Source organism: Letharia lupina (genome assembly GCF_014066315.1).
Source record: "Letharia lupina isolate WasteWater1 chromosome Unknown contig_15, whole genome shotgun sequence".
NCBI lineage: Eukaryota > Fungi > Ascomycota > Lecanoromycetes > Lecanorales > Parmeliaceae > Letharia > Letharia lupina.
Window position 1 is genome coordinate 813,237 of NW_023502984.1, and position 23,800 is coordinate 837,036.

Here is a 23,800-nt window from a genome sequence, read left to right on the forward strand (position 1 = left end):
AACGCTGGCTGTTGTTTCTTGGCTGCGAGGCGGTGTGCAAGCTCATGTATGGGACGGGACTTAGCACTGGAGAAGACTACGCCACTTTCGAGCCAGGTAAGAAAACCAGACATGCTTTCAACCTCTTCAACACTGTTTCGTGTTTTTCGTATCACCAGCGGAACTGCGGCGAAATGAGGGGTTTCAATGGGCTGGATTTACTGTGGGAGTGCGCAAGACCTCTGACTTGCTAGTAGGTCCAGTGTCTGGAATATTTGGAAAGCATCAAAGCCATTCTCGATAGCATCGATGCTGTATTACCGGACAGCGCAGGATCTACAGACTCCCCGCACTTTGAGCCCCCACCTTCATACAACGATACAATAGCAGATGAACCTCCAAGCTATGATTACACGGGTGATCTAGCTCTAGCTAAAGCAGCTCGCTACTATCCCGTTCCCCCACCGGCCTATTGCTACAAATCCGTTGGCAGTATTTTACCTCCGGATCAAATGGCGACGCCCGATATCGACTTTGGTGACACGTCCAATTTTCGTCAAGCAGGCGGCAAGAAGAGGGAGAAACAGCAAAAAAAGCAAGCGGACACAGCCAAATGGAACGACGAGGGTGGGGAAGGAAACGCTGAAGGCGCTGATGGAGGCGAGGAGAATGGCAGTGGAGGAACTGGTGGAGGAGCTGGTGGAGGCAACAATGGAGATGGAGGCGCAGGAGACGGTGGCGGAGATGGTGACCACTGGGGTGCTTGGGATACGGGGAAGAAAAAGAAGGGCAAGAAAGCTAAAGAGGAAGAGAAAAAGAAGGAGGAGGAAGAAGAGGAAAAGAAATGGAAAGAGGAAGAGGGGGCTAACGGGGATGGTAAACTGGACTGGGCCGATGATACAAATGGGGACGTGGGCGATGACTGGGGAGGCTTTACGGCTACGGCGACCAAGAAGGGCAAGAAAGACAAGAACGGAAAGGTAAGCTAGAATCGGGCCATGAGTATGTATGCAATAGCTTACGTGCCCTAGATTGAGCCGTCAGCCAATGGCACAAGTGATTTTGCCGACATCAAGCTAGACGACAGTGTGCCAAAGATCGACCTCAGCTTTGGTCCGACGGAAACAAGGGACAGTGGCGGGTTCGGCTCATTCGGTGGTTGGGGGGGAGGTGGCAGTACCTGGAATACCGGCAGCAATTGGAATTCCAGTCGAGCTGATACCGAGACTACAGATATTGCAGACTCGTTCTCTAGGACTACGAAGGAATCCACAAACATTACGACAGACAGCAACTCTTGGTCATTTAGTGGGAACAAGAAAAACCAGAAGAAGACTACTACCAGCGGATTTGACTTTGGGAACTTCGGTGCACTCGAGGAAGAGAATGAGGGCGAAAAAGCAGAGGAAGATAAAGCGGGAGGCAACGACGATTGGGGAACCTTCACGGTCGCTGGTAAGAAGGATAAGAATTCCAAGAAGAAGGGCACCTTCGACGATGTTTCCAACGACCCGGACCCAAACACCATTGGTACGGCAATTGCGGACCCTGAACCTGTTGCGGAGAAATCATGGAATGCATGGGGAAATCCATCTACCAAGAAGAAGAGAGGCAAGAAAGGCGAAGAAGAGACGCCTCTGCCACCCCCTCCAGCCGCTGCTGTGCGTACACCTGTAGAGCCTGCTGCTGATGAATGGGGCGGATTAGGCACCAAGAAGAGTGGAAAGAAGGGCAAAAAGATTACGGAGGTTGACGAACCAGCTGTCGCGGTTGTCCCTGAACCGGAACCCGAAGGTGACTCTGGCTGGGGTACATTTGGCAAAAAAGAGAAAAAGAAGGGCAAGAGAGAGCCTGAGAAGGTCGAAGACCCAGTCACCACCATAGCACCCGAGCCAAAACCAGAAGCCGATGCTGGCTGGAGCTCATTCGTTAAGAACGATAAGAAAAAGGGCGGCAAGAAAGAGCCAGAGAAGATCGAGGCGCAAACGATTGCCGCAGTGCCAGACCCTGAGCCAGATCTGGACGTTGGCTTTGGTTCGTTTGGCAAGCAAGATGAGAGAAAGGGTAAGAAGGGCAAGAAAGAGCCTGAGAAATTCGAAGAGCCAACGACCACGGCTTTGAAAGAACCGAAACCAAATTCAGAATTTGGCTTTGGCGCGTGGGACAATAAGGATGACAACAAGGGCAAGAAAACCAAGAAGGAGCCCGAGAAACTGGAAGAGCCAACAATCACTGCATTCCCAGATGCTGAGCCAGATTTGAGCTTTGGTTTTGGCTCATTCGCGAAGAAAGAGGACAGAAAGGGTAGGAAGGGCAAGAAAGAAGATAAAACAGAAGCACCAGCAGTTACTGTTGTCCCAGAGCTAGAACCCGAGGCAGACATTGGTTGGGGCTCGTTTGCCAAGAAGGAGGCCAAGAAGAAGGGCAAGAAGGATGCTGACAAGACGGAAGAATCATCCGCGAAGGAGCCGGACCCGGAGCCTATTGATGACTGGGATTCTTTCGGCACCAAGAAGGAAAAGGACAAGAAGAAAGCCAAGAAACCCAACATCTGGGGTGAGCCTGAAAGGGAGGAGAACCAGATCGATGAGGAATCACCTGAGCCTGAAATTGACACTGGATGGGGCAACTTCGGTCCCAAGAACGACAAAAAGAAGGGTAAGAAAGATGTCATGGAAGAGATCAAACCTATAGGGCCAGAGCCAGTAGTTGAGGAAAAGCCAAGTTTATCACGCACAGGATCCACGAAGGGCAAGAAGGGCAAAAAAGGCCTCGTGCCGGAAGTCAAGGGAGATCCTATGCCAGCCATTGAGTCCAGATTCGCTACGGACGACGCCAGTGTCGCGGCTGACGATGACTGGGCGAGTGGCTCCGGCACTGCCAAGAGGAAGGACAATAAAAGCAAACGGAATTCACTTGCTAGCACTGGCTCCAAGATGGATGAAGCACCATCGCCACCGCCTCCTGTGCCTGACGTTCCAGATCCTTCTTCGTTTGATACATGGGATACTGCTAAAAAGGAAAAGGACAAGAAAGGCAAAAAAGGCAAGGTCACCGAGCCTGAGCTTATTTCTGTGCCGGAACCCGAGGAAACGGAGGATACAGTGAAGGACGGTTTAGCCAGTTGGGCTGGTCTTTCCGCTAAGGATAGGAAAAAGAAGGAAAAAGAGAAGGAGAAGGAGAAGGAGAAGGAGAAAAAGGACAGAGAGACAAGAGAAGCCAGGGAAGAGGAAGAGGCCGAAGAGAAGGAGAGGAAGGAAAAGGAAGAGGCAGACGAAAAGGAAAGGGAGGAGAAGGCAAGGAAGGACAAGGACAAGGTCAAGGGAAAGATCGGGAAGAAGGGCAAGACTACTACGTCGCCCGAGACCTCAAAGACCAAGGACTTGCTTGCAGACTCGATCCCTGATATTATACCGGTTGTAGAGGAGGATACCTGGGGTTCAACTTGGGGTTCAAGCTGGGGAGCTGGAGCGTCCAAGGAGAACAAGAAGAAAGGTAGCAAGGAGATGTCCTGGGGAGCGCCACCGCCGGCACCCACTCCGCCCGCGCAAGGCTTGACTCCGGAGCCTGAGGAAAAAGAAGGGGATTTGCTGGATGATAATTGGGGTGACTTTCCGCCTGCCAAGGCTACTACAAAGGGGAAGAAAGATGGCAAAAAGGATCCCAAAGAGGATTTGAAGGCCGGCAAGAAGGGCACAAAGGACAAGATCGAGGAAGTGGTAGATGACACGTCCAAGAAGTCGGCGAAGGATGACCTGAAGAAGAAGGACGCCTGGAGAGAGGATACACCTGCAAAAGCAGCCAAGAGTTACTGGGGCGGTATGGGAACAACGTCTGCCTCCAAGTCTAAAGCGAGCTCCAAAGACAAGGATAAGGCGGCAAAGGAAGCTGAGGAAGAGGGAGAGGAGGAGGGGACGGAGGAGGTGGACGACGACGACGATGAGATTCTAGAGATGTTGGACGAAGAGCCCCCGAGCAAAAAGCCGGCAAAGGATGGAAATCTTTGGAAGACGAGCACTAAAGATAGCGACAAGGCTAGCAAAGGCGGCAGCGTGGCGAAGAAGAAAGGTGGTGTCAGGGATGACGTTACAGAGGCGGTGACAAGTAAAGGCAAAAATGGCAAATCCAAGGGGCTTGGTACAGAAGACAAGGATGATGAGAAAAAAGAAGAGGAAAAGGAAAAGGTTGATGATGCTTTCAGTCTACCGGTATGGACACCTTCGTCCAAGAAGACAACTGGCAAGAATTGGAAAGCAGATGAGGTCTTAGGGAAAAAGGAAATTGGCGCTAAGGATCTGACCAATCAGAAGTCAACGGGAAAGAAGGGAATCTCGAATGAGCCAGAATTTACTCATAAAGATGACCAACCTTCGACGTTATTGCAACCTTCGAAACCTTTCAAGTCAGCAATGTCCACTTCGAAATCAACAAAACCTTCATCCGTCTTACAGAGAGTCAAGGAGATTGAGAAGGAGAAGAATAAGGCTTCAGATTCTGCGCCACCTGACCTAGATCCCGAACCAACTTCAAAATTCGACAAGAAAGCTGGCGCATCAAGTAAAAGCAAAGACTTAGCATCAAGTAAAGTCGCCGCATCAAAGACCAAGGATTCGAACCCTGAATCCAAAACCAAGAAGAAATCTTCAGAGGAAACTGTTCCAGGCAGTTTCCCAGGTGAAGGCATGGATGACGACTTCAACAATCTCGATGAGCTCGATGAGCTCCTCGATGATGAACCCCTGCTCGAGAAGAAAGACAGCAAGAAGGGCGCCAAATCTACTAAAGAGTCGAAAATTACCTCAAAGGCTCGCGACACGCCCGAGTCGAAACGACCACCGACACCGCCACCTGAGCCCAAAGAGGAGAAGCCTGCTAAGAAAGAGCGCCCTCGCATAGCCAAAGAGGGAGGTGCCTCTTCTTGGAGTCTCTGGGGTGCAGCTCCAGCAAAGAAGAAGGAGACTAAAGCAAAGGACGATGCTGATGTCTCATCGCCGCTTAAAAAAGAGAAAGCTGCTGCTCCTGGCTTTAGTAGATCAAAGTCCACCCGGACAGCCAAGGAGAAAGACAAGGAGACAGTCAAGTCTGAAGCTAAGTCGTCTGACTCCGACAAACCAAAGAAGACAGAGTCTCGTCCACCCAAGTCGCGGGGCTCAAGCTTTGGTGCGCTATTTGGCGGCGGACCTCCAACACGGACCAAGTCGGTTCGAAAGAATAGTACCGCGCCTTCAGTTCCCAAGAGTGCTGCTTCTAGGAGGCAGTCCATGGATGTCGATGCCACCGGTCTTCCGTCTCCGCCAGCTGAAGAAGCGCCGGAAATGACTTCAAAAGCCGCGAAGATGATGGGCACTGCCAAGCTGGATAGGAAAGCCTCGACTCGAGGCAAACAGAAGGCGTCTGGTGAGAAGCTTCCAGCAATGTTCGAAAAGTCCTTGGAGAAAGCTGACGGTAGCAATGTAGCTGTTCCAGATCCTTATGCCATCGACTCAGATGACATGGTGATGGTGAATGATGTGGACGATCCCCTTGTCAATGGCAAAAAGTTCTCCGCCACTAAAGACAAAGGTTCGAAGAGCAAGTCCAAAGGAATGGATGCCGAGCCAAGTTCATCTCTGAAAAGGGATTTGCCTGACAGGACCAAATCTAAGCGAGACTCCAAAATGGAACCAAGTAGCTCTAAGAGAAAGTCCAAGATTGGGAACGACATCGACGATGATGTTGTCATGGTTGACGCAGGCTCTTCGGGTGACGCAAACGTAGAGCCTGGCCCCGACGATATGCAGTTCATTACCAAGCCTAGAGGACTCCAGCGCTCGGCCACAAGCTCAAAGAAACCTGATAGCAAGTCCGGTGGAATAGGGGGCGGGCTGTTCGGCGCTTTCCGTAAGAGTCGTCGTGCATCTGAGGTCAACGAATTTTCAAAAAGCAGAGCCATCGTGGAGGATGAGGAGGTAGCACCTCGCAAGCGTACCGTCACTGGCGGAGATGACTCTGCTAAGCGTCCTCGCCGTGACGACCGCAGGAAAACTGAGAAGACAGATCGTGCAGCTGACGGCTATGTCTATGACACCGCTAGAGATGTTGGAGGAACTACCGAAGCGGAAGATGCGGACGCACGGAGAGAGAAGAGACGGACTAAACGTGCAGAAGATGATCGTATTGCCAAAGAGCCACGTGAAGAAGCTTTGAAATACGAAGCTGATCGACGAGCTAAGCGTGGTGAAGCAGACAAAGCCAAGCTTAAGGATGAGCGCGGCAAGCGAGCTCGCAAGGAGGAGGAAGCCGAAGCCCGTCGCCTCGAAGAAAAAGAGGACCGCCGAGCTGCACGAGAAGCTCGCCGCAGAGAAGAAGAGGCAAACAGAGCGCTCGAGGATGACATCCTCAAACCCCGGTCTAAGCGCCGTGATACAGAGAAAGAGGTCCCAGCGGCATCCTCATCTCGACCTCGCACATCTGACCGTCGTCGCTCCCACATGGATAAAGCCACCGAACGCCCCAAATCCTCGCGCCGAAAATCCACAATTGCTCCAGTAGACGACTACTTTGACCCCCGCAACGGCCGCCCTATCAATGACAATGACCCCTACGGTGGCAACGACCATACCACCTCTTGGGTCAAATCCCAAGTCTCCGAACCGCCCGAGCCCCCGCCAGTCGAGCCGACAATCATGGAACAAGCCCCCGACTTCAGAGCCAAAGGCGCCGACGACCTGGTGGAAGACGAATATGCCAGACGCGCGAGCCATAAGAAGCCAAAGAGGGGTAGCCGTATGTACACCGACCCCCTCGCTGATGAACAAGAAGAGCGCAGGAGGCGAAGGAAGGAGAAGGAGGTTCGGAGCAGTGAGGGCAGTGCGGCGGAGGAGAGGTATGGAGGGTTGGGGAGCATGGATAGGAGACAGAGTGATCTCGGAGGCGTGAAGCTGGGGGCGGGGACGAAGACGTTTGACGGGAAGACCGGGCAGGGAAAACGATCCAGTTGGTTTCAAAAGGTCACCGGAGGGTTCTGAGTGCAAAGGTGCGAATGGTGTTGGCGTTGGATCCTTCCGGAAGGGATGCATGCAAACTTTTTTTTTCTTTCCTTTTCTCCGAGACTCACGGGCATGGCGAGCGCGGAGGAGAGCGAGCATTGGGTATTACTTGCATGCGATCCGTGGCCCATCAGTCACTAAGGGGGTGGCACACTCGTTTTCTTCGCTCGAGACGATGCCAGAGCGGTCGTTTTTCTTTCACATATACCCCTCTTCCGCAGAGCTCGTGGGCGATGTTTCGGTTCCTCCAATCTGGTTCATAACATCTTTACATACTCTAGCCATATTTTACCACAGCAATGAAGAAATCTTAGGATCAACCATTCTCTCTCCTCCCCATGCTCTCCCTCGTCTGCAACGGAGAGATTTCGAGCGGAAGCATTTCCGCTCCTGATAGGAATCTTCCATGGAATTTTTTTTTTGGTGGGGTTCTGCAAGTCGCATTCCATTTTCTCCATCCCCCCCCCCACCCAAAAAAATCAAACTTAGCGGACTGACGTTTACAAACATTCACATCTATCTATGCTACCAATTCTGTGCGCATTGATCGATTTGGTGTTCTTCCGTGACTGGAAAGACAATCAGTTGTAAGGGAGCAATGGCTCAGTCTCAGGAGCAAGCGCAGGAGAAGACGCCGGGGAAGAATATGCTGTGGGGTGGGAGGTTTACTGGTTCGTCTACCTATCTACTCTAGGTGGTATGGATTTTCTGTAGGGGCAACTTGCTGATGAGGGATTCAGGTGGGATGGATCCTCTTATGGTATATACTTCCTGTGCCATGTTTTCGGAGACACCTCCGCTAATCTCACCGCTGCGATTACCAGAACACATTCAATGCCTCCCTTCCCTACGACCGCATCCTCTATGCCCAAGATATAGCCGGCTCGATTGCGTTTGCCCGCGCCAATAAGAACCGGGGGATATTGACGAGCAGCGAATTTGAAAAGATAGAAGAGGGGTTTGAGAAAGTGAAGAAAGAGTGGGAAGATAACAGTTTCGAGGTTAGGGAGGCGGACGAGGATATACATACCGCCAATGAAAGAAGATTGTGTGAGATCATTGGCAATGAAGTTGGAGGGAAACTGCATACAGGCCGAAGTCGCAATGAGCAGATTGCGACAGATATGAGGTTGTGGTTGAGGGATGAGTTGAGGAAGATTGATCAATATCTAGTCGATCTGCTGCGCGTGATGACTAGTCGAGCGGAGATGGAGATTGAGCTTCTGATGCCAGGTTATACCCATCTTCAACGCGCACAACCGGTCCGATGGAGTCATTGGCTGCTCAGCTATGGCATGGCCTTCGCCGCAGACCTGCAGCGGTTGCGGGAGACGATTAAGAGGGTCAACAGGAGTCCGTTGGGCTGTGGAGCGCTGAGTGGAAATCCGTTTGGTATCGATAGGGAGGCTATGGCTAAGGAGCTTGGGTTCGAAGGACTGATGTGGAATTCCATGGCTGCGGTCGCTGATCGGGACTTTGCACTCGAATCTATACAATGGTCTTCGTTCCTAATGTCTCATGTGAGCAGGCTAGCGGAGGACCTGATCATCCACTCGACCGCCGAATTTGGGTATGTGAAGCTGAGTGATGCATACTCAACGGGTTCGAGCCTGATGCCGCAAAAACACAATCCGGATTCTCTGGAGCTGTTGAGGGGCAAGAGTGGGAGGGTATTCGGCCAGGCGTGCGGGCTGCAGATGAGTATAAAGAGTACGCCGAGTACATACAATAAGGATTTGCAGGAGAGTGTGGAGCCGATGATTGATTGTGTGAAGACGGTGGGGATGAGTGTGCAGATTTTGACCGGGGTGGTCAGTACGATGAAATTGCAGAAGGAGAAGATGTGGGATGCGCTGTCGCCGGATATGGTGGGTTGACCCTTCTCATTCCTGCTGGGTCATGAGAATCTGCTGATCGAGGGCACAGCTTGCCATCGAACTTGCCGAGTTTCTCGTCCGGAAGGGAGTTCCATTCCGAGAAACGCATCATATCTCTGGCCGCATTGTCGCGCTGGCAGAAAGCGAGGGCGTACCGATGGATAAATTGTCTGTCCAACAAATACAGAGCGTCGACGATAGGTTTGATGACGATGTGAAAAATTGCTTCAATTATGAAAGGAGCGTTGAAATGAGATCTGCGAAAGGGGGAACAAGCAAGGCGTCGGTATTGGAGCAGATTGCCGTGCTGAAGGACTTGCTTGAGTCCAAGGATGCAAAGCTCGATGCTTGGGGCAAGCAATCAAAGGACGACGATGGGGATTTCTCATGAACTAGATAATGGTGAGGTATTGATGCATATGACATATGCCTGACGATATCTATGATGAAGGTGATGGTTGTTGTGGAACTTGACCATCTCTGTCCTCGAGGTTTCCGATCGAATTCAGGTCCAACGATGGAAATGTCGATAAGCGAAAGGTGATGGAGGCATTCTGAGATAAGTCTCTGCAAAGTCTCTGCACGTAAAGTGATAAGATCGGTACAGACTAGAAAACAAAAGACAGATCGATATGCAAAAGGTGAATTAGCTATGGCATTTGTGGTGGAACGTGACAACCCCGCCAAACAAAAACAACCTACTCGATCGGCCCCCCACCAAGATTCGGAATTCACCGCATTGACATCACAGCGACACTCCGCCTTGCATAGGTATTTTCTTCTTGAAAAGTACTTTAAGCTGCCATTCTTCCATTACCTGGCAAGTCGGACTCCTTAATTACCCATCAATTCAACCACTGTACACCATGTCTCTTTCCAACAAGCTCGCTATCACCGACGTCGACCTCAAGGGTAAGAGAGTCCTCATAAGGGTATGTAAATTCGACTGCGACTGCTCCCGATCCGCGTTTCCTCAATCTCTCACTTCTCCTGCGTAATTAGACCCAGCTAACACTATCTTCCAGGTCGACTTCAACGTCCCGCTCGACTCCGAAAAGAACATCACCAACAACCAGCGCATCGTCGGCGCCCTTCCCACCATCAAATACGCTGGCGACCATGGCGCCAAGGCCATCATCCTCATGTCCCACCTCGGCCGCCCAGACGGTCACCCCAATCCGAAGTACTCGCTGAAACCTGTCGTTCCGGAGCTCGAGAAGTTGCTCGGGAAGAAAGTTATCTTCACCGAGGACTGTGTGGGAAAGGAAGTCGAGGAGACAGTGGATAAAGCTAGTGATGGGGAGGTGATATTGTTGGAGAATCTGCGATTCCATGCGGAGGAGGAAGGGAGTAGTAAGGATAGCGAAGGAAAGAAGGTCAAGGCGGATAAGGGAGATGTGGACAAATTCCGCAAGGGACTGACGGCGCTGGGTGATGTCTACATCAATGACGCATTCGGTACAGCACACCGCGGTCACAGCTCTATGATTGGGGTAAAGCTGCCGCAGAAAGCCTCGGGATTTTTGATGAAGAAGGAATTGGACTATTTCGCCCAAGCGCTCGAGAAGCCCAAACGACCTTTCCTAGCCATACTTGGTGGTGCTAAGGTCTCGGATAAGATCCAGCTGATTGATAATCTGCTTTCGAAAGTGGACAGCTTGATCATCTGCGGTGGTATGGCGTTTACATTCAAGAAGACACTCGAGAATGTCAAGATCGGCAACAGCTTGTTTGACGAGGCCGGCAGCAAAACCGTGGGCGATCTGGTTAAGAAGGCGAAGAGGAATGGCGTTAAGCTGGTGCTACCCTGCGATTATGTGACAGCGGACAAGTTCGACAAGGATGCAAAGACCGGCTATGCAACCGACTCTGAGGGTGTCCCAGACGGCTGGATGGGGCTTGACTGCGGCGAAAAGAGTATTGAGCTCTTCAAGAAAACCATCGCTGAGGCCAAGACGACACTGTGGAATGGACCACCAGGTGTCTTTGAGATGGAACCGTTTGCGAATGGCACAAAGATGGTTATGGAGGCTGCGACGGAAGCAGTGAAAAAGGGAAATATCGTCATCGTTGGGGGCGGAGACACAGCGACTGTGGCGGCCAAGTATGGGGTTGAGGACAAGCTCAGTCATGTATCGACTGGGGGTGGAGCGAGTTTGGAGTTGCTTGAAGGCAAGGAGCTGCCGGGCGTCAGTACGCTGTCGGAGAAGCCGAGGGGTAAGTAGATGAGCTCCTATGGGGACGATCTTGCTGCAGGTGGCTCTGATGCGGAGAAGGGACCGGAATGAGGCTCTGAGATGGGGGGGGGAGGAAAATGACTGGACGACAATGGCTTATGATCTCCTCTTCTTGTAGATAGACATCTCTTTAGCAAGCAAGCTTCAATAGATCCCATATAGCACCACAAAATCCATGCTCTGATCTCGACTTTTCGCATTGGCAGAGCCTCTGTCTTATCTGATCCGATCTATGCAACCCAAGCGCCATCAATGCCTCCGTGATTCCTCCCCAACTCTATTTCTGACCCTTGACCTTCGCCAACTCCTCCCTGCGCACATCGTCAGCACCCCAACCCGATTCTGAGACAGCGTCCAACCCAACGACTCACTTCAACTGCTTCGAAAAGTCCTCACTCGTATCGTCATCGTCCCAGCTCTCCTCCCACAAATGCGTCGTCCCGCCCTCCTGCCCCGGCGGCACTTCGCTCTCTTCCGGAGCCCAATCTGCGGCAGGCGCACCCGTCAGCACAACACCGTCCCCTCCTCTCTCAACCTCTCTTGTACCGTGGGAAAAGAAAGAACGGGCGTACCGTCGACGGGGAAGTCCTCAAACTCGTCGTCCTCCTCCAGCGCCGCGGCGGGCTTTTGCTGGTCTTTGAGCGTGGTGGAGGTGTCGGCGGCGGCCGTGGTTGCTTTGGCCGTGGGGCCGGAGCCGTCTGCTGCTGCTGACATGGTGGTGGGGGGAGGATAGGCTGGGGGTTTGCGTAGATGAGAGATGGGGTAAAGAAGAATGATGGGGTCTGTTGCGCGCGCTTCAAATCGCAATTTGCCGGAGAATAGCCGAGGTAGAGTACCAAAAAGCACCTTGAGACAAAAGTCAAAGTTACCAGAAAGTCTGTTGTGTTCTGCAGTCGGCGGCATAAACCTATGCCGCTGACTGTTTCGGTCGCAAGCAGACCTTTACCAGCGAGCAAATCACGTCTACCTAACCATATGCCCCCAGAAACCCACTGTAGCCTATATATCGTGGGTTGAGGACTTCGGTTTGGGCTCTTCTCATCGTGTTGTCGTAACTCAACGGTACTCTCCATCCGGAATAGGTGCTGTCCCCCATCTGAGAGTGTAATATTCCTTTACGTCTCATACCTTAACGTTCAATGATACAACCATTCTCACGATCTTCCAAGCATGTCCAGGAACCGAAGTCTCTTCGGCTCATGATATCTCATGCTATATGAACTACATTGTGTGCGCCACTTTGGATCTTTCCCGATGTTTACTGCTGCGGGTTTTGCGCCCTGGGAACGTGGACAGGAGTCGAAGTATATGACGTAAACATACAGACCGAGGACATGGAGGATATAGAATCCCAAGAGGGCAAGCAGATCAGGCAGGGTCAGTGTTCCCATGATTCATGATTAGGAGATGAAGGTTTAGAAAAACCGAGGGTTTAATTGAAAGATTGGTAGGCACGAAAGGATTCGCAAATGCGTTCGCTTTTTGATTGGACATTTGGTTGTTTTTCTTCCCCAAGCGAATGCTCAAACCATGCATCCTCTGCAACGGAATGAGGGCAATGGATGATGATATGCACGAAGACGTCAGACTAATGGTCAGAATAAGTTGAAGTCTTGGCATGACATCTATCTACCCACAGAAAGACAACGGCAATACTTATCCGGAAAGTCCTGCAACTTAGATTCTAGAACGGGAGAGGCAAGCTCTACGTTTTATACACGACAAAGTTTTTTTCCGTATTGCTTAGCCGTGAAATTAGTAACCTTCGTCCGTCTGCGGAAAATGCCACTTGTTCTGAACATCAGCCTGACGTAGACGGCATGCGTACGAATCTCTTCCGTGTCCGATCGTTGCAGGGCTGCATATGCGTCTTTTCGGTCTTCATGGCGATTGGACGCTCTGGGAGCACTGCCCGCGGTAGCTGCTGCAGCCACACTCTCTTGAAGATAACGGATGGGCTGATGTAAGAAAGGCAAGCCTGTATTGCGACAATTGAGAATGGGGTAACGAAGCTGTCAAGAACATCTTGCTCGTGAGCCTTGGACAACTTTTGGGGGAGGCTGCTGTCATGTCTTCGAACCCGCTCGAAAAGAAGTCGAACGCCGTCGCCTGGTATCGTTCCATTCCGTCGCTACATTTGCAAAATTTAGGCGCCTATCAATATCCGGGAACCAATCAATCTACTTTACTCACCAAACAAGGCATCCGCGAGGCTGAGAATCAGCAACCTCGAAAATGCCAGGGGTTCATAATACAATTTCTGTTGATTCGGATCAATCAACGTTCCTTTCCCTGCATTTGTCGTCGCAAGATGCAATCGCCTACGAAGGAAGGAATGACGCCTACCGAAGAATCTGTCAGTCGGGCTGGGACCCCACCGAACGTTGCCGAAGAGAGAGACCTGTGGCTCCAGGCGCTAGAGACCGAAGACTTCGCTAAACTGCTGCTTGAGTGCTATGTAAGTACTTTTCCTTCGTTTACCTCTATGCTCCTAATAGATGCAGCCGGACCCCCACTGAATCTCTGAGCGTCAAGAGGTCTTCAGCAGCCGAAGAGACTCCCCTCATTGGACTCCAACCTCAATGCTCGCGCGATGCACCAAGTGAGAACGCTCCGACTCCGGCCGAGATGAAAGAAGGATTCGCAGAAGCTCGATTCGCAACGCTAAGGCTCTTACGACCTTGGTTTCCCAAAGCAGACCCAGAACATGAACGGGCGAAAAAATTTAGGGCCTGGCATTCGAGAAGAGATATTGTTATGCAAACTTGCTCCGTAACCTCGGTAGTGATCTTCCTAATTAACCTTTCGTGTACGGTTGTGTTCAAGTCGAAATGGGGAGCTAATAGCGATATCAATACTCTCTACCAAGGTGATTGTTCCAAGACGGAGAAGATTAGTACGGATCTTCACGTGGTAATCAACCTGCTCAGTGCCCTCTTACTCGGCGCCTCAGACCTGTGTATGCAACTTCTGGCGGCGCCTACACCCTCGGAAATTGAAAGAGCACACAAAAAATATTTGGGTGCCGAGCTTTCGAAACCTCAGACACATCGGTCGGGATAGATTGGTCATTTGTGCTATTCTAGGGGTATCCTCTGTCCCTCTTCATCTTCTGTAAGTGACATGAGGAAGCTCCACGATCTATACACAACACTTATCGCCGGCGAGTACAGATACAATTCAGCGGTGTTTCCAACCTTGGTCAGCGATAGCTACAACTGGATAGTCGTGACGCCAGATTACTTAAACAACGCCCCTTGGGATCTCAGTGCAACAAATAGAACTCTAGAAGAAAGAGGCAGTGAGCAAGTCTTGGATCTTGTCAGCGATAGGGGCTTGCCAGTAATGCAGCCATTAGCAGCCTCAACAATCAAGCTTCCTGGCCGACCTCTGGGGATATCGTAAACATGCAAAATGCTGTGCATAACGGCACGAGCCTGACAAGACTAAGCCCGCTTGATTGTTTAAAACAGTACTCGACTCCGTTTGGAGATCGTTCAGACATTGTTTTGATCGCCCTAGACATCAATAATACGAACAATGCCAACAATTTCGTGCTAGCTTGTGGGACACAGGGCGCTATTGAGATCGGTGTGCATAAGGGTAACCATCCTGGCGAGTGGATGTGCAGACAGTCAAACACTTTCAGCTGCAAAAAGCTCGCAGCGCACGGGTACGAGAGCGAAGACCAAGAGATTTCGGCCATCTCCCACTGGAACGTGGTAGGCTACGAGATAGATTACTGCATGGCCTCATATCGTCCCACGGGTAAGCGCTGTGGTGTGGTTTATTCCCATTGACTCATGATTGGTAAGCGAACTGCCTGTTCGATGTGTGGGTACCCACGGTGTCTGATCAGAATCCAGTTGTTTGCTGCGTCAATTTCTGCAAATGTTTGTCCACAATTTACACGGCTAACCGCTACTCCAAGCACTCTGACCCACCCCTTTCGATCCTTGGAGATGCGTTAGCATCGTTCCTGGAAAGACCGGATGTCCACACCCAAGGCATGAGTATTGTATCTTACAGGCATTTTCGAGCAGATTGCAACGTTGCGTGGAAACGACCAGTGCCCATGGAATGGCGCCCTTCAAGACGGCGTTGGGCCTCGGCCGCAAGCCGGCGAAGATGGTACTCAGCCCTGGTGATGTGAGTGGCAATGTTGACGAGACTGCCATCTATACTGAACAAGCTCGGCAGTGACGCTCTGATCTTTTTGGTAGCCGTTATCTTACTACACTTCGGTATCCGGGTTTCCGGTTCAGTGGGGCGTTGTAAGTCAAGACGCAAAGGGCGTGGGACATTGCTCCTCTACCGCTGCGAGGGATGTTGCGGCGCCGATTGTTGAGTGTTTGTATGGCCGAAACGAGGGAATGTCAAAGGGCGGCTTGATTGCTTACCATTTTCTACCGAGAATCTTCTTGCTCGCACTTGCAAACCCTCGCACTCCTGTCAGACTTCATAATGGTGACCGTCGCAAGAGAATGTAGCAAAGAGAGATTGCAAATTCACCAGAGGAGCAAGCCCTCTTTCTTTTCATTTGCACGCATCTCTTGGATATTGATTGAAACAACCCGACTTTTTCCGTTAGAGGATCTCAAATGAAAGTATTAGACAATAAAAAAAGAAAGAAAAAGAAGAGCACCAATTCCCTTGCAGATAATGAACGGTTTTTGGGGAAAGTCTGCGAGAAGGGACATTCTTTTCTGGCACTGGGCCGGAAATGAACGACGTCTACAACTTCCTTCTTGCAGGTAATACAACAGTTCATAGAAAGTTTTTAGGAAAATTGTTATTATTTTCTGGCAACTGCGGGACATCTACAACCTCGTTCAGGGTCTTCGCCCTCTACGCACGACTTTTGCTCGATCCTCTTACTCTGAACATGCCAATACTCCACATCACCTGTAGGCCGTGTCCACTCTCTTAGACAGGACTCCACATGGAGAGCTCCGTATACTTCCCAAACAAAGCCACCACTTCCCCTTCAATCCGCCACCCGAAAAGCTCATAGATCGGTGCTCCTTCAGGTCAGGCTTTGATATGGGCTTCTAACCCATCTTCGTCGACCTGTGCTGAATCCCATCAAATCAACTGGCTCGCCGCTCACTTGCCTTGGTGTTCTGGTAGGGTAGCGAGCATCTCTAACCACTGACCGTACTTTAGTCGTGTCACCCAGCGGCTACGGTATGTTGAGATATATTTTACAGTAATGACCTCTCTCTGTCATGATCTTCTTCCTCTGTTTCGCCAGAGCCCCGAAGAATTGACTGAACAGATTCTTCTCGCTCCCTTCTGGCCCCTCAGGTAGAGCATCCGGGCCGCCCCCTCCCATTGTTGCTGCGTCGGCTCCGCTGTAGGAAGCCACTGTCCACTAGGCAAAGGCAATGATTTTGCCGTTGTCTGTGACCTCGACGAAGCGAGCGGTGTCGTCGGAACGTGTGGTTTTGCCGTTGCTGGCTTCCCACCAGGCGCGCACGCTGGGGGCCCGTGAAAAGCAGGCGGGAAGACTACATGCGAACGAAGACTTTGGAGTAACAAGGATTTGCATGGCAGAGGACCTATCTACTTACATTGGTTAGTCATCAACTTGCAGACGTGTAGTATCATGCGACTAGCTATTGCAGCGCACGTGATGATGCTCTTGGGGAAGAGAGCGCACACAATACCTCATATTGTCCCAAATATCTAATCAATTTAAAGGCCGTATGAGATGATGCTATTGGATATGAACAGTGCTGCGGGAGTAGCTAAATAAAATAAGCATCCTTTCAGTCACAGTGTATATCATACATTGGATGTCACGGGCCGAAGAGACTTTTGATCTCTTTCGCTTCCTGGAGCTAGTCCTGGGTTGCAAGAATTGTGGTCACTGAACCTTCGAGCATGAGACGCTAAAGCAAATAAAAAGCACCGCAACACCATTGTACCAGCGCCATTAGGAATCGAACCTAATACGAACTAAATACTCCCAACCACAGATAAAGCTCCGAAGGAATATCGTAGGGATGGGTTGAGAAATGGGGTCTGGTTGACGGAGAAGTTGGACCTCTCATAATCAACGACAAATTATATTTCTTGAAGAAATGTACGGCCAAGAGCGAATTGCGTGGCACGACGTATGGAGAAGTAATGGTCCTGAGGCACAAATTAGGCCAAGAAATAGTCCTATGGGCTGGCTAGGAAGTAAAAAGTAGCAATCGAGGTAAGCCTTGTCGTCGGAAACGAAGTGTCGTCTTGATGTAGCCGACACTGTAGCAATACAGTGTACAGAGATCGCCGCATCTGATGGAATTTAGTCCAATTGCTGGCACTCCTCTCCCAATAGAAGAAGACTGGATATATTGTACCTAAGGGTGCTTGAGAGCCCTGCAATTCGCGGTTTGCCGGAGAATTAGCGTATGCAGAAAACGTTACAATTCATGGCATCGAGAAAATCGCACACACCTGTCAGCTGCCTTTGAACTCTTAAAGAAATATCGCCACGACGTCTAACAACAAGATCTTTATAGTAAATATACTAAACTTTGTCTATACTTCAAAGTAATTCTAATTGGAAGTTCTTGAAAAGCGTTATATACTAAATATTTACAGATACTCTGTTAAGTCTGAGAATAGAGTAATCAATAGAAATTTGAGATAAAACATATAAGATTTAAAGGTAAAATATAGAGTAGATTAAATTGAGTATCTTGAATATAGGATATTTATTCTTAAACTACGTATTAATGACTTTTATAAAAGATCTAGAAGGAGTTGATAGATACCTTAGCGTGCGATTTTCTCGGCGCCAAGAATTGTAAGGTTTTCTGCATACGCTAAAACAGCCGGCGCGACAAGAATGTTTCAACAGACGCGCAGCAAATATATTGAATTTTGGGTCCCCCACTAACAGCAGCTGGCTGCAAGCCGCGATTCAATGGATCCCGAAGGTCCAGTGAGCTCGATAGCTCTTTTTAAAGAGACCAGAGCAGATCTTGAGCCCATCACTCCAGGCTCAGTGATCCAGATACAGATCCCTTCCAACAGCTCGTTCACTGTTCGACCACGACAGCAACGACGGATCCTGAAGAATACTACCGGTCACAGAGATGAGGACTCATTCACAAAGTGCTGTATTGCAAAAGCTGGATCCCTCTATTTCGGCAGATCCAAGCGACATCCACGAAGCTTCCTATGGCGCGTACTGCAAGAAGGGAAAATTCTGGAGCTACGTTCCATTGATCTAAGCAAGAGCAGCGATGAGACAAGGGAAGCGTCTTACATTATACAGCTTTGCTTCCCAGCCGGGCTCAAGCACGGCGGCATAGCATTGGCGGACTCGGAAGATCAAAATGTCCTAAACGTTTTCGCTCTGACAAGGTGGAGTGAGCTATACACCTTCTCGCTTCGCAAAGACTTTTTCTGCCTCGCCGCAGCGTCAGAAGAGGACGTGTCAAGGTGGTGCAAGGTATCTAAGCCGGCCACATTCAGCATAAGCACGCCTCACAGTCTGATCGCTGCAAGTTTCCGACAGCTTATCGTTTCACTGAGTGATGGCCGGATTCTACGGTTGACCAGGAGCAAAGACGAAGATGGGTCGAAGTGGCAAGAGGCAACATACGGTGATGGGCAATGGGCTTCATCTCTCCGAGGACTTGTTCGGTGGCAGGGAAGCAACACTGTAAATTATGACGGCAATCTGCTAGAGCAGGGCACACCCATCGCCATGGCAAGATCTCCAGACAAGAAGCATGTGTTCGTTGTGTGTCTAAACCACACCCTACGAATCTGGAATCTAAACAAGGCCGCCAGTGTGTTTTCTATGGATCTGCTGTGGAAGCATCGTGAGCTGCACGACATACCAAAGGTGACGCTGGACCCAGGCAGTCCAAATTTACTCCAAATTTTCAGGATCGATGAGATCATAGGTGGATGCGAGTACTATGCTGTAACTTTCTCTCCACACGATCTTGGACAATTTAAATTCTGGGGCATCCGGGATCCAGACCATGGTGCCAAGGGCGTCCTCGATCTCTTCCCAGAGTATCTTTTGAAGCCACCAGATCCCGACCCCAGTCCGGAAAGCAAATCCATATGGAAAGTTGCGGACTTCAAGATCACCGGTGGTCAGCAAGGAAAAAGCCTCGAGATATGGATTCTCATGAGGTCAAACCGGCAGTACAAACTGTACAATCTGAAATATGACATCCAAGATCTGATAAACGTATGGCATGATAGCTGGTCGACTACGGCCTTCGAGACTCTGGATGACTCTGAACCACCACTGATCTCCGACCTGGACCCTGAAGATGCAACTGATAAGTGGCTTGATTACATCTTCTATCCGTGCAAATACCCAGAGACAATCCTCGAGACAGCTCTTGGCATGTATTGCTCGGAGCGCTCAATCACACTACCCAACCCCAAGGCTCCGTTGAAAGAACGAATGAATTCAGCGATCGTAACCCATGTCAGCATAGTCAATGCTGCATCCGATTTTGATACATACCGTACAGCCACCAACGAAGAGTGGACTGTACTGTGGCAAGACATACGTGATCTGAACATATCGAGATGGGAGGTTTTGTCTCTCGCCTGTGATGAGCACGCTCAGATGCCTTGGGTTGCTTTCGCCGATGGATGTTCTGCAATACGTAGCTGTGATAAGATCGAAAATATAACCCACAACAGCTCAGCTGATTTGAGCGTATCGAACAATTTGTTACCGACTCCGTCTATCGAAGCAGATCCCGGAGCTGAGCCCAGGCTTCCAGATGAGCTTGCAGTAATCATCGAAGCAGCAACGACCTTTAGACGTAGCTTCAGCTACCGGCTTCGAAGCACCTGCGGTAGGGTCTTAGCTAGCGAGCTTTGGCTTGACCCTTCATATTCTGTTCCGCTTCGCATCCAATATTTCTACGATCAATGCAACTTTGCCGATGAGATTGGCAGCGCGGCTTTCGACGATTTGGTGGGCGCACTACACCAAATAGGAGGTTTCAATGGTCTAGAAACTGACACTTTTCTTGCCATTCTCGATGGTTTGGCTCATGGTCTTCCAGAACATGCGTCGGATCTAGTGCACACGAGATTTGGTCTCAAGCTGTTAATCAACGGCGCTCAAGAAATGATACACCTGCGTGTGAGCTTACTCTTCGATTTAATGATGCTGGTTGTCGTCGTCGATATGGAAATTGACAGGGAAGAGACGCCTATGGAGAATTTCGATGCATCTCGGATTTATGTAGAATTACTCGAGCTGCTCAAGCAATATCAGATCATGCAATGGCTCGCCAAGAATACCCGAACGGTGAAGAGCGACCCATCAGCAAACCTAGTGCGGGCTAACACCTCGAAGCCCGATTCATCCATCGACAGCAAATCTAGAATTTCAACGGTACTCGAAAGCCTCTTTGCTTTCGATCTGCCCGCCCAGTCACTCGAAATGCAGTCTCAGAGCGAAGCACTTACCCAGAGTATTCAAGACCTTCTAATATGGGCTACTGGTGGGCATGACCCGACAGTGACATTCGATGACGTCCCCGTATACGTGCAATGCAATCTACTTGCAAACAACAACCTCGACTTAGCGTCGGATTTCCTCCGCTTTCAACCCCCAACGGCCTGGGCAACATACATTAAAGGTCGATTATCCCTTCTAAAGGGCGAGTTTACAGAAGCAGCTATCTACTTCAGAAAGGCCGCTTTCAAGCTCTGTAAGCGGTCCTCCCACCTCGAGCTAATCTCATTCTGACAGGCCATTCGTAGCTCGTCCTAGCAACTTCGACTACCACCACGCCTCCCACTCTCTCCTCACCCCCATGGAATCCATCCACTTCGGCCACGGTCTTCCAACCTACTACACCCACCTACTCAACCTCTTCGACGCCCACTCCTGCCCAACCCAAATGGCACACTTCGCCCATCTAGCCCTCCAACTCAGTCCCGCCTCTCAGTCGATAAACCAATCTACCACCATTACCCTCCTGACATCCCTCTTTCAAGCCTCCATTCAAACCACCGACTTCTCAACCGCTTACAGCGCGCTAATGCGTCATCCGTCACCATCAACCCTCCTGCCGAGTTTTATCCAGGCGATCATAAGTACGCCGAACGCACTACCGCAGTTGCTGGCGTTGCCATTTCCTTCAAGTTTACATGAAAAGATTGACGCGCTGCTCGTTGAACAAAACAAGTCTAAAATACTAGCTGCCTGGCGTCTCCATCACCAGGACTTCCGAGGCGCGGCTGCGGCGCTGCTACCTCCGCTGCAAGCTGCGCAAGCGAGGGCGAAGAGGGGTGACGATGGATTAGAAGATAAGTATCTGGCTGTAATCAATCTGCTGGCTTGTGCGGGGGTGGGGAGTGGTTGGGTGTTGAGCGAGGACGTGAGTGGCAAAGGGAAGAGGAAGATTGTGGAGGTTAGTGATGTGAGGGCGCAGTATCAGAAGGAGTTGGACCGGAGGAGCGTGATTGAGGGGGGCAGGTTTGGGTTTGTGGGCGGTGGCGGAGATGCGATGGATGTGCTGTGAGGGAGCAGGTGGAAAAGCACATGCTCCCATCCTTTCAGCCAATGACCAGAGGATGTAGCAAAAGTCACGCATAGAGAGAAATTCAATTCACAATAGGAGAAAGCTCTCTTTCCATTCGATTCCGCATATTCTTAGGGAAACTTTTTTGTGGAAAATGACCTCTTTTTCGGGCATCGCATCTGAGTTATATGATCTTATCAAGGGTTTCCTCCCTTTATGAATGAATAACCCATTTTTACGCAAACTCCGTGAAAAGTGTCCCTTTTTTTTTTTACTGGCACCGCGCCTGAACTGTAGGATTTTCAAACATTACGGCAAAGGTTTTCACCCAGTATGCATGACCTCTGCTCCAATCGCTGATCTCTGAGGGGAAGGGAATCGAGAGATGAAACGGACGGCTGTGGAGGTAATGTGTTACAGCTGCCAGGTATCTACCGAAGATGCTAAACGCTGCAACGCGTACAGCCATGCCAGATACTTCGGCCTTCATACCCCGAACGACCGTAGTCTCCGTTTCAAGTTCCTGTAGTCCTAGGAGAAAGAAGCTGGTGGCCGTTTGTTATTCTAAAATCACGGATCCCGCCCAGCGCCATGCAAACATAATCCATGATTCAAGCAAACTTGCCGTCTCAACCCTTGCCTTTCTTTCCACACCTCTCCATGCCCCCACGCCCGGTTCATCAATCCTTCTCCAAATCCTTCGGACTCGGATCCCCAATCCCATCCTCCTTTATCGCGAACAGACAATCGCTCTCCGGCAGGCACGGACTATCATAAATCTTACAGATCCTCGTCTCCCCCCTTCCCTTCTTGAGACTCAACCGCGTCGTTGACGCATGCGCGATGATATTGCCTCCTATCGGCTTCTTCGGATCCGGATTGAACATCGCGCTGGGTCCGCCGTCGACTTGAGCAACAACTTGGTTTGTGATGACGACGGCGATGCCGAATTCGTCGGCGAGACGTTGGAGTGTGCGCATGAATTTCGCAAGGTGTGTTTGCCGGGAGGAAAGTTCGGCGCGGCCGGAGAAGTCGGTGCGGTAGAGAGACGTTGCGGAGTCGACAATGAGAAGGGAGAAGCGGGTTTCACACATCATGTTTGAGGCTTGGTTGAGGAGTTGGAGTTGATGATCGGAGTTGTAAGCGCGGGCGTAGGCGACATTGTCCAATACCTCCTCGCCAGACAAGCCGTATCTGTTCGCCACGGACAAAAGTCGCACAGGTCTGAATGTTCCTTCAGTATCAATATACAAACACTTCCCCTCCCCACCACCCATATCAAAAGGCAGCTGACATGTCACGGCAAGGGTATGGCAGATTTGGGATTTTCCGGTCCTGAACTCGCCGAAGATTTCTGTGACGGAGCCCGTTTCGACGCCACCAGCGAGCAAGGTGTCGAGTTGTTTGGAGCCAGTGGTGATCGAGATGAGCTCGGAGCGGCGTTGGTGCATTTCGGTTGCCGTCGTAAAGCCCATGGGGACGAGTTTGGATGCTGTGAGGCGGGTCAGGGGTTAGTGAGGTGTTGGATAAGGTGGGAGTGAGGGGGAGAGGAGGAGTATGGACCTTCGGCCAGGACCTTGGTGGCTTTTTGTTCCGAAATGCCCTTGATCTGCTCGAGCACTCTGCGAGGCCTGTATAATCTCAGACATTGTCCATCAAGTATCGTATTTTAGAATGGACCAACGTATATGCCACGGACTCAACAGTATTGAATCCTCCATCGACTATGAGCTTGATATCTCGAGCCGATAGACCAGCGACGCCCTGATACTCCTGTCAATGTTGACGGTCATAGCTCAGGTATTAGGTATCTATACTTCCAGCACTGCCAACGGAGTAGGAGCTCCAGGTCCCCCACTGCCATCTCCAAAGGTCGATTGAGTCTCCTCAGCTTCCCCAGCACTCATGACTGCAGGGTTTTGAGATCAAGCGTTCTGGGAGACAGCACGACAAGTCTTTTTGCTCCCGTACGTAGTTGATTTGAACACTGGACTCCAGCGTTTGTGCAAAGGGTAGGGTTCGAATTAGTGTGGCAAACGGTTGTTGTTGTTGATATTGATGTCGTGCAAGCAAAGAAATGACGCGACTTTAAAGGCCTTGGCATCGCCAATTCACGTGATTTGTGGATATTGGCTAAACCAGAGAGGCACAGTCAGGGGCTGGAA

General features: G+C 50.5%; 8 protein-coding genes across 8 annotated transcripts; 6 read left to right on the forward strand and 2 right to left on the reverse strand.

The window, feature by feature from the left end:
- Positions 1-48: 48 nt before the first annotated feature.
- On the forward strand, positions 49-6,986 carry HO133_002619 (uncharacterized protein; the record flags this gene model as incomplete). Its single annotated transcript, XM_037293544.1, has 3 exons — positions 49-96; positions 243-959; positions 1,011-6,986. 3 exons carry the CDS (start codon positions 49-51, stop codon positions 6,984-6,986), a joined length of 6,741 nt encoding a protein of 2,246 aa, XP_037150373.1.
- Positions 6,987-7,605: 619 nt separating this feature from the next.
- Positions 7,606-9,275, forward strand: HO133_002620 (uncharacterized protein; the record flags this gene model as incomplete). The annotated part of the gene is made up of 4 exons (XM_037293545.1): positions 7,606-7,678; positions 7,748-7,767; positions 7,832-8,875; positions 8,934-9,275. The coding sequence occupies 4 exons, from the start codon at positions 7,606-7,608 to the stop codon at positions 9,273-9,275; spliced, it is 1,479 nt and encodes a 492-aa protein (XP_037150374.1).
- Positions 9,276-9,750: 475 nt separating this feature from the next.
- HO133_002621 (uncharacterized protein) lies at positions 9,751-11,109 on the forward strand (the record flags this gene model as incomplete). The annotated part of the gene is made up of 2 exons (XM_037293546.1): positions 9,751-9,816; positions 9,910-11,109. 2 exons carry the CDS (start codon positions 9,751-9,753, stop codon positions 11,107-11,109), a joined length of 1,266 nt encoding a protein of 421 aa, XP_037150375.1.
- A 289-nt stretch (positions 11,110-11,398) lies between these two features.
- HO133_002622 (uncharacterized protein) lies at positions 11,399-11,835 on the reverse strand (the record flags this gene model as incomplete). Its single annotated transcript, XM_037293547.1, has 3 exons — positions 11,399-11,432; positions 11,493-11,607; positions 11,694-11,835. 3 exons carry the CDS (start codon positions 11,833-11,835, stop codon positions 11,399-11,401), a joined length of 291 nt encoding a protein of 96 aa, XP_037150376.1.
- A 1,597-nt stretch (positions 11,836-13,432) lies between these two features.
- Positions 13,433-14,184, forward strand: HO133_002623 (uncharacterized protein; the record flags this gene model as incomplete). Its single annotated transcript, XM_037293548.1, has 2 exons — positions 13,433-13,579; positions 13,657-14,184. 2 exons carry the CDS (start codon positions 13,433-13,435, stop codon positions 14,182-14,184), a joined length of 675 nt encoding a protein of 224 aa, XP_037150377.1.
- A 344-nt stretch (positions 14,185-14,528) lies between these two features.
- HO133_002624 (uncharacterized protein) lies at positions 14,529-15,324 on the forward strand (the record flags this gene model as incomplete). Its single annotated transcript, XM_037293549.1, has 2 exons — positions 14,529-14,843; positions 15,151-15,324. 2 exons carry the CDS (start codon positions 14,529-14,531, stop codon positions 15,322-15,324), a joined length of 489 nt encoding a protein of 162 aa, XP_037150378.1.
- A 2,716-nt stretch (positions 15,325-18,040) lies between these two features.
- On the forward strand, positions 18,041-21,635 carry HO133_002625 (uncharacterized protein; the record flags this gene model as incomplete). The annotated part of the gene is made up of 2 exons (XM_037293550.1): positions 18,041-20,819; positions 20,872-21,635. The coding sequence occupies 2 exons, from the start codon at positions 18,041-18,043 to the stop codon at positions 21,633-21,635; spliced, it is 3,543 nt and encodes a 1,180-aa protein (XP_037150379.1).
- A 680-nt stretch (positions 21,636-22,315) lies between these two features.
- HO133_002626 (uncharacterized protein) lies at positions 22,316-23,542 on the reverse strand (the record flags this gene model as incomplete). The annotated part of the gene is made up of 4 exons (XM_037293551.1): positions 22,316-23,127; positions 23,199-23,266; positions 23,320-23,399; positions 23,453-23,542. The coding sequence occupies 4 exons, from the start codon at positions 23,540-23,542 to the stop codon at positions 22,316-22,318; spliced, it is 1,050 nt and encodes a 349-aa protein (XP_037150380.1).
- Positions 23,543-23,800: the final 258 nt, after the last annotated feature.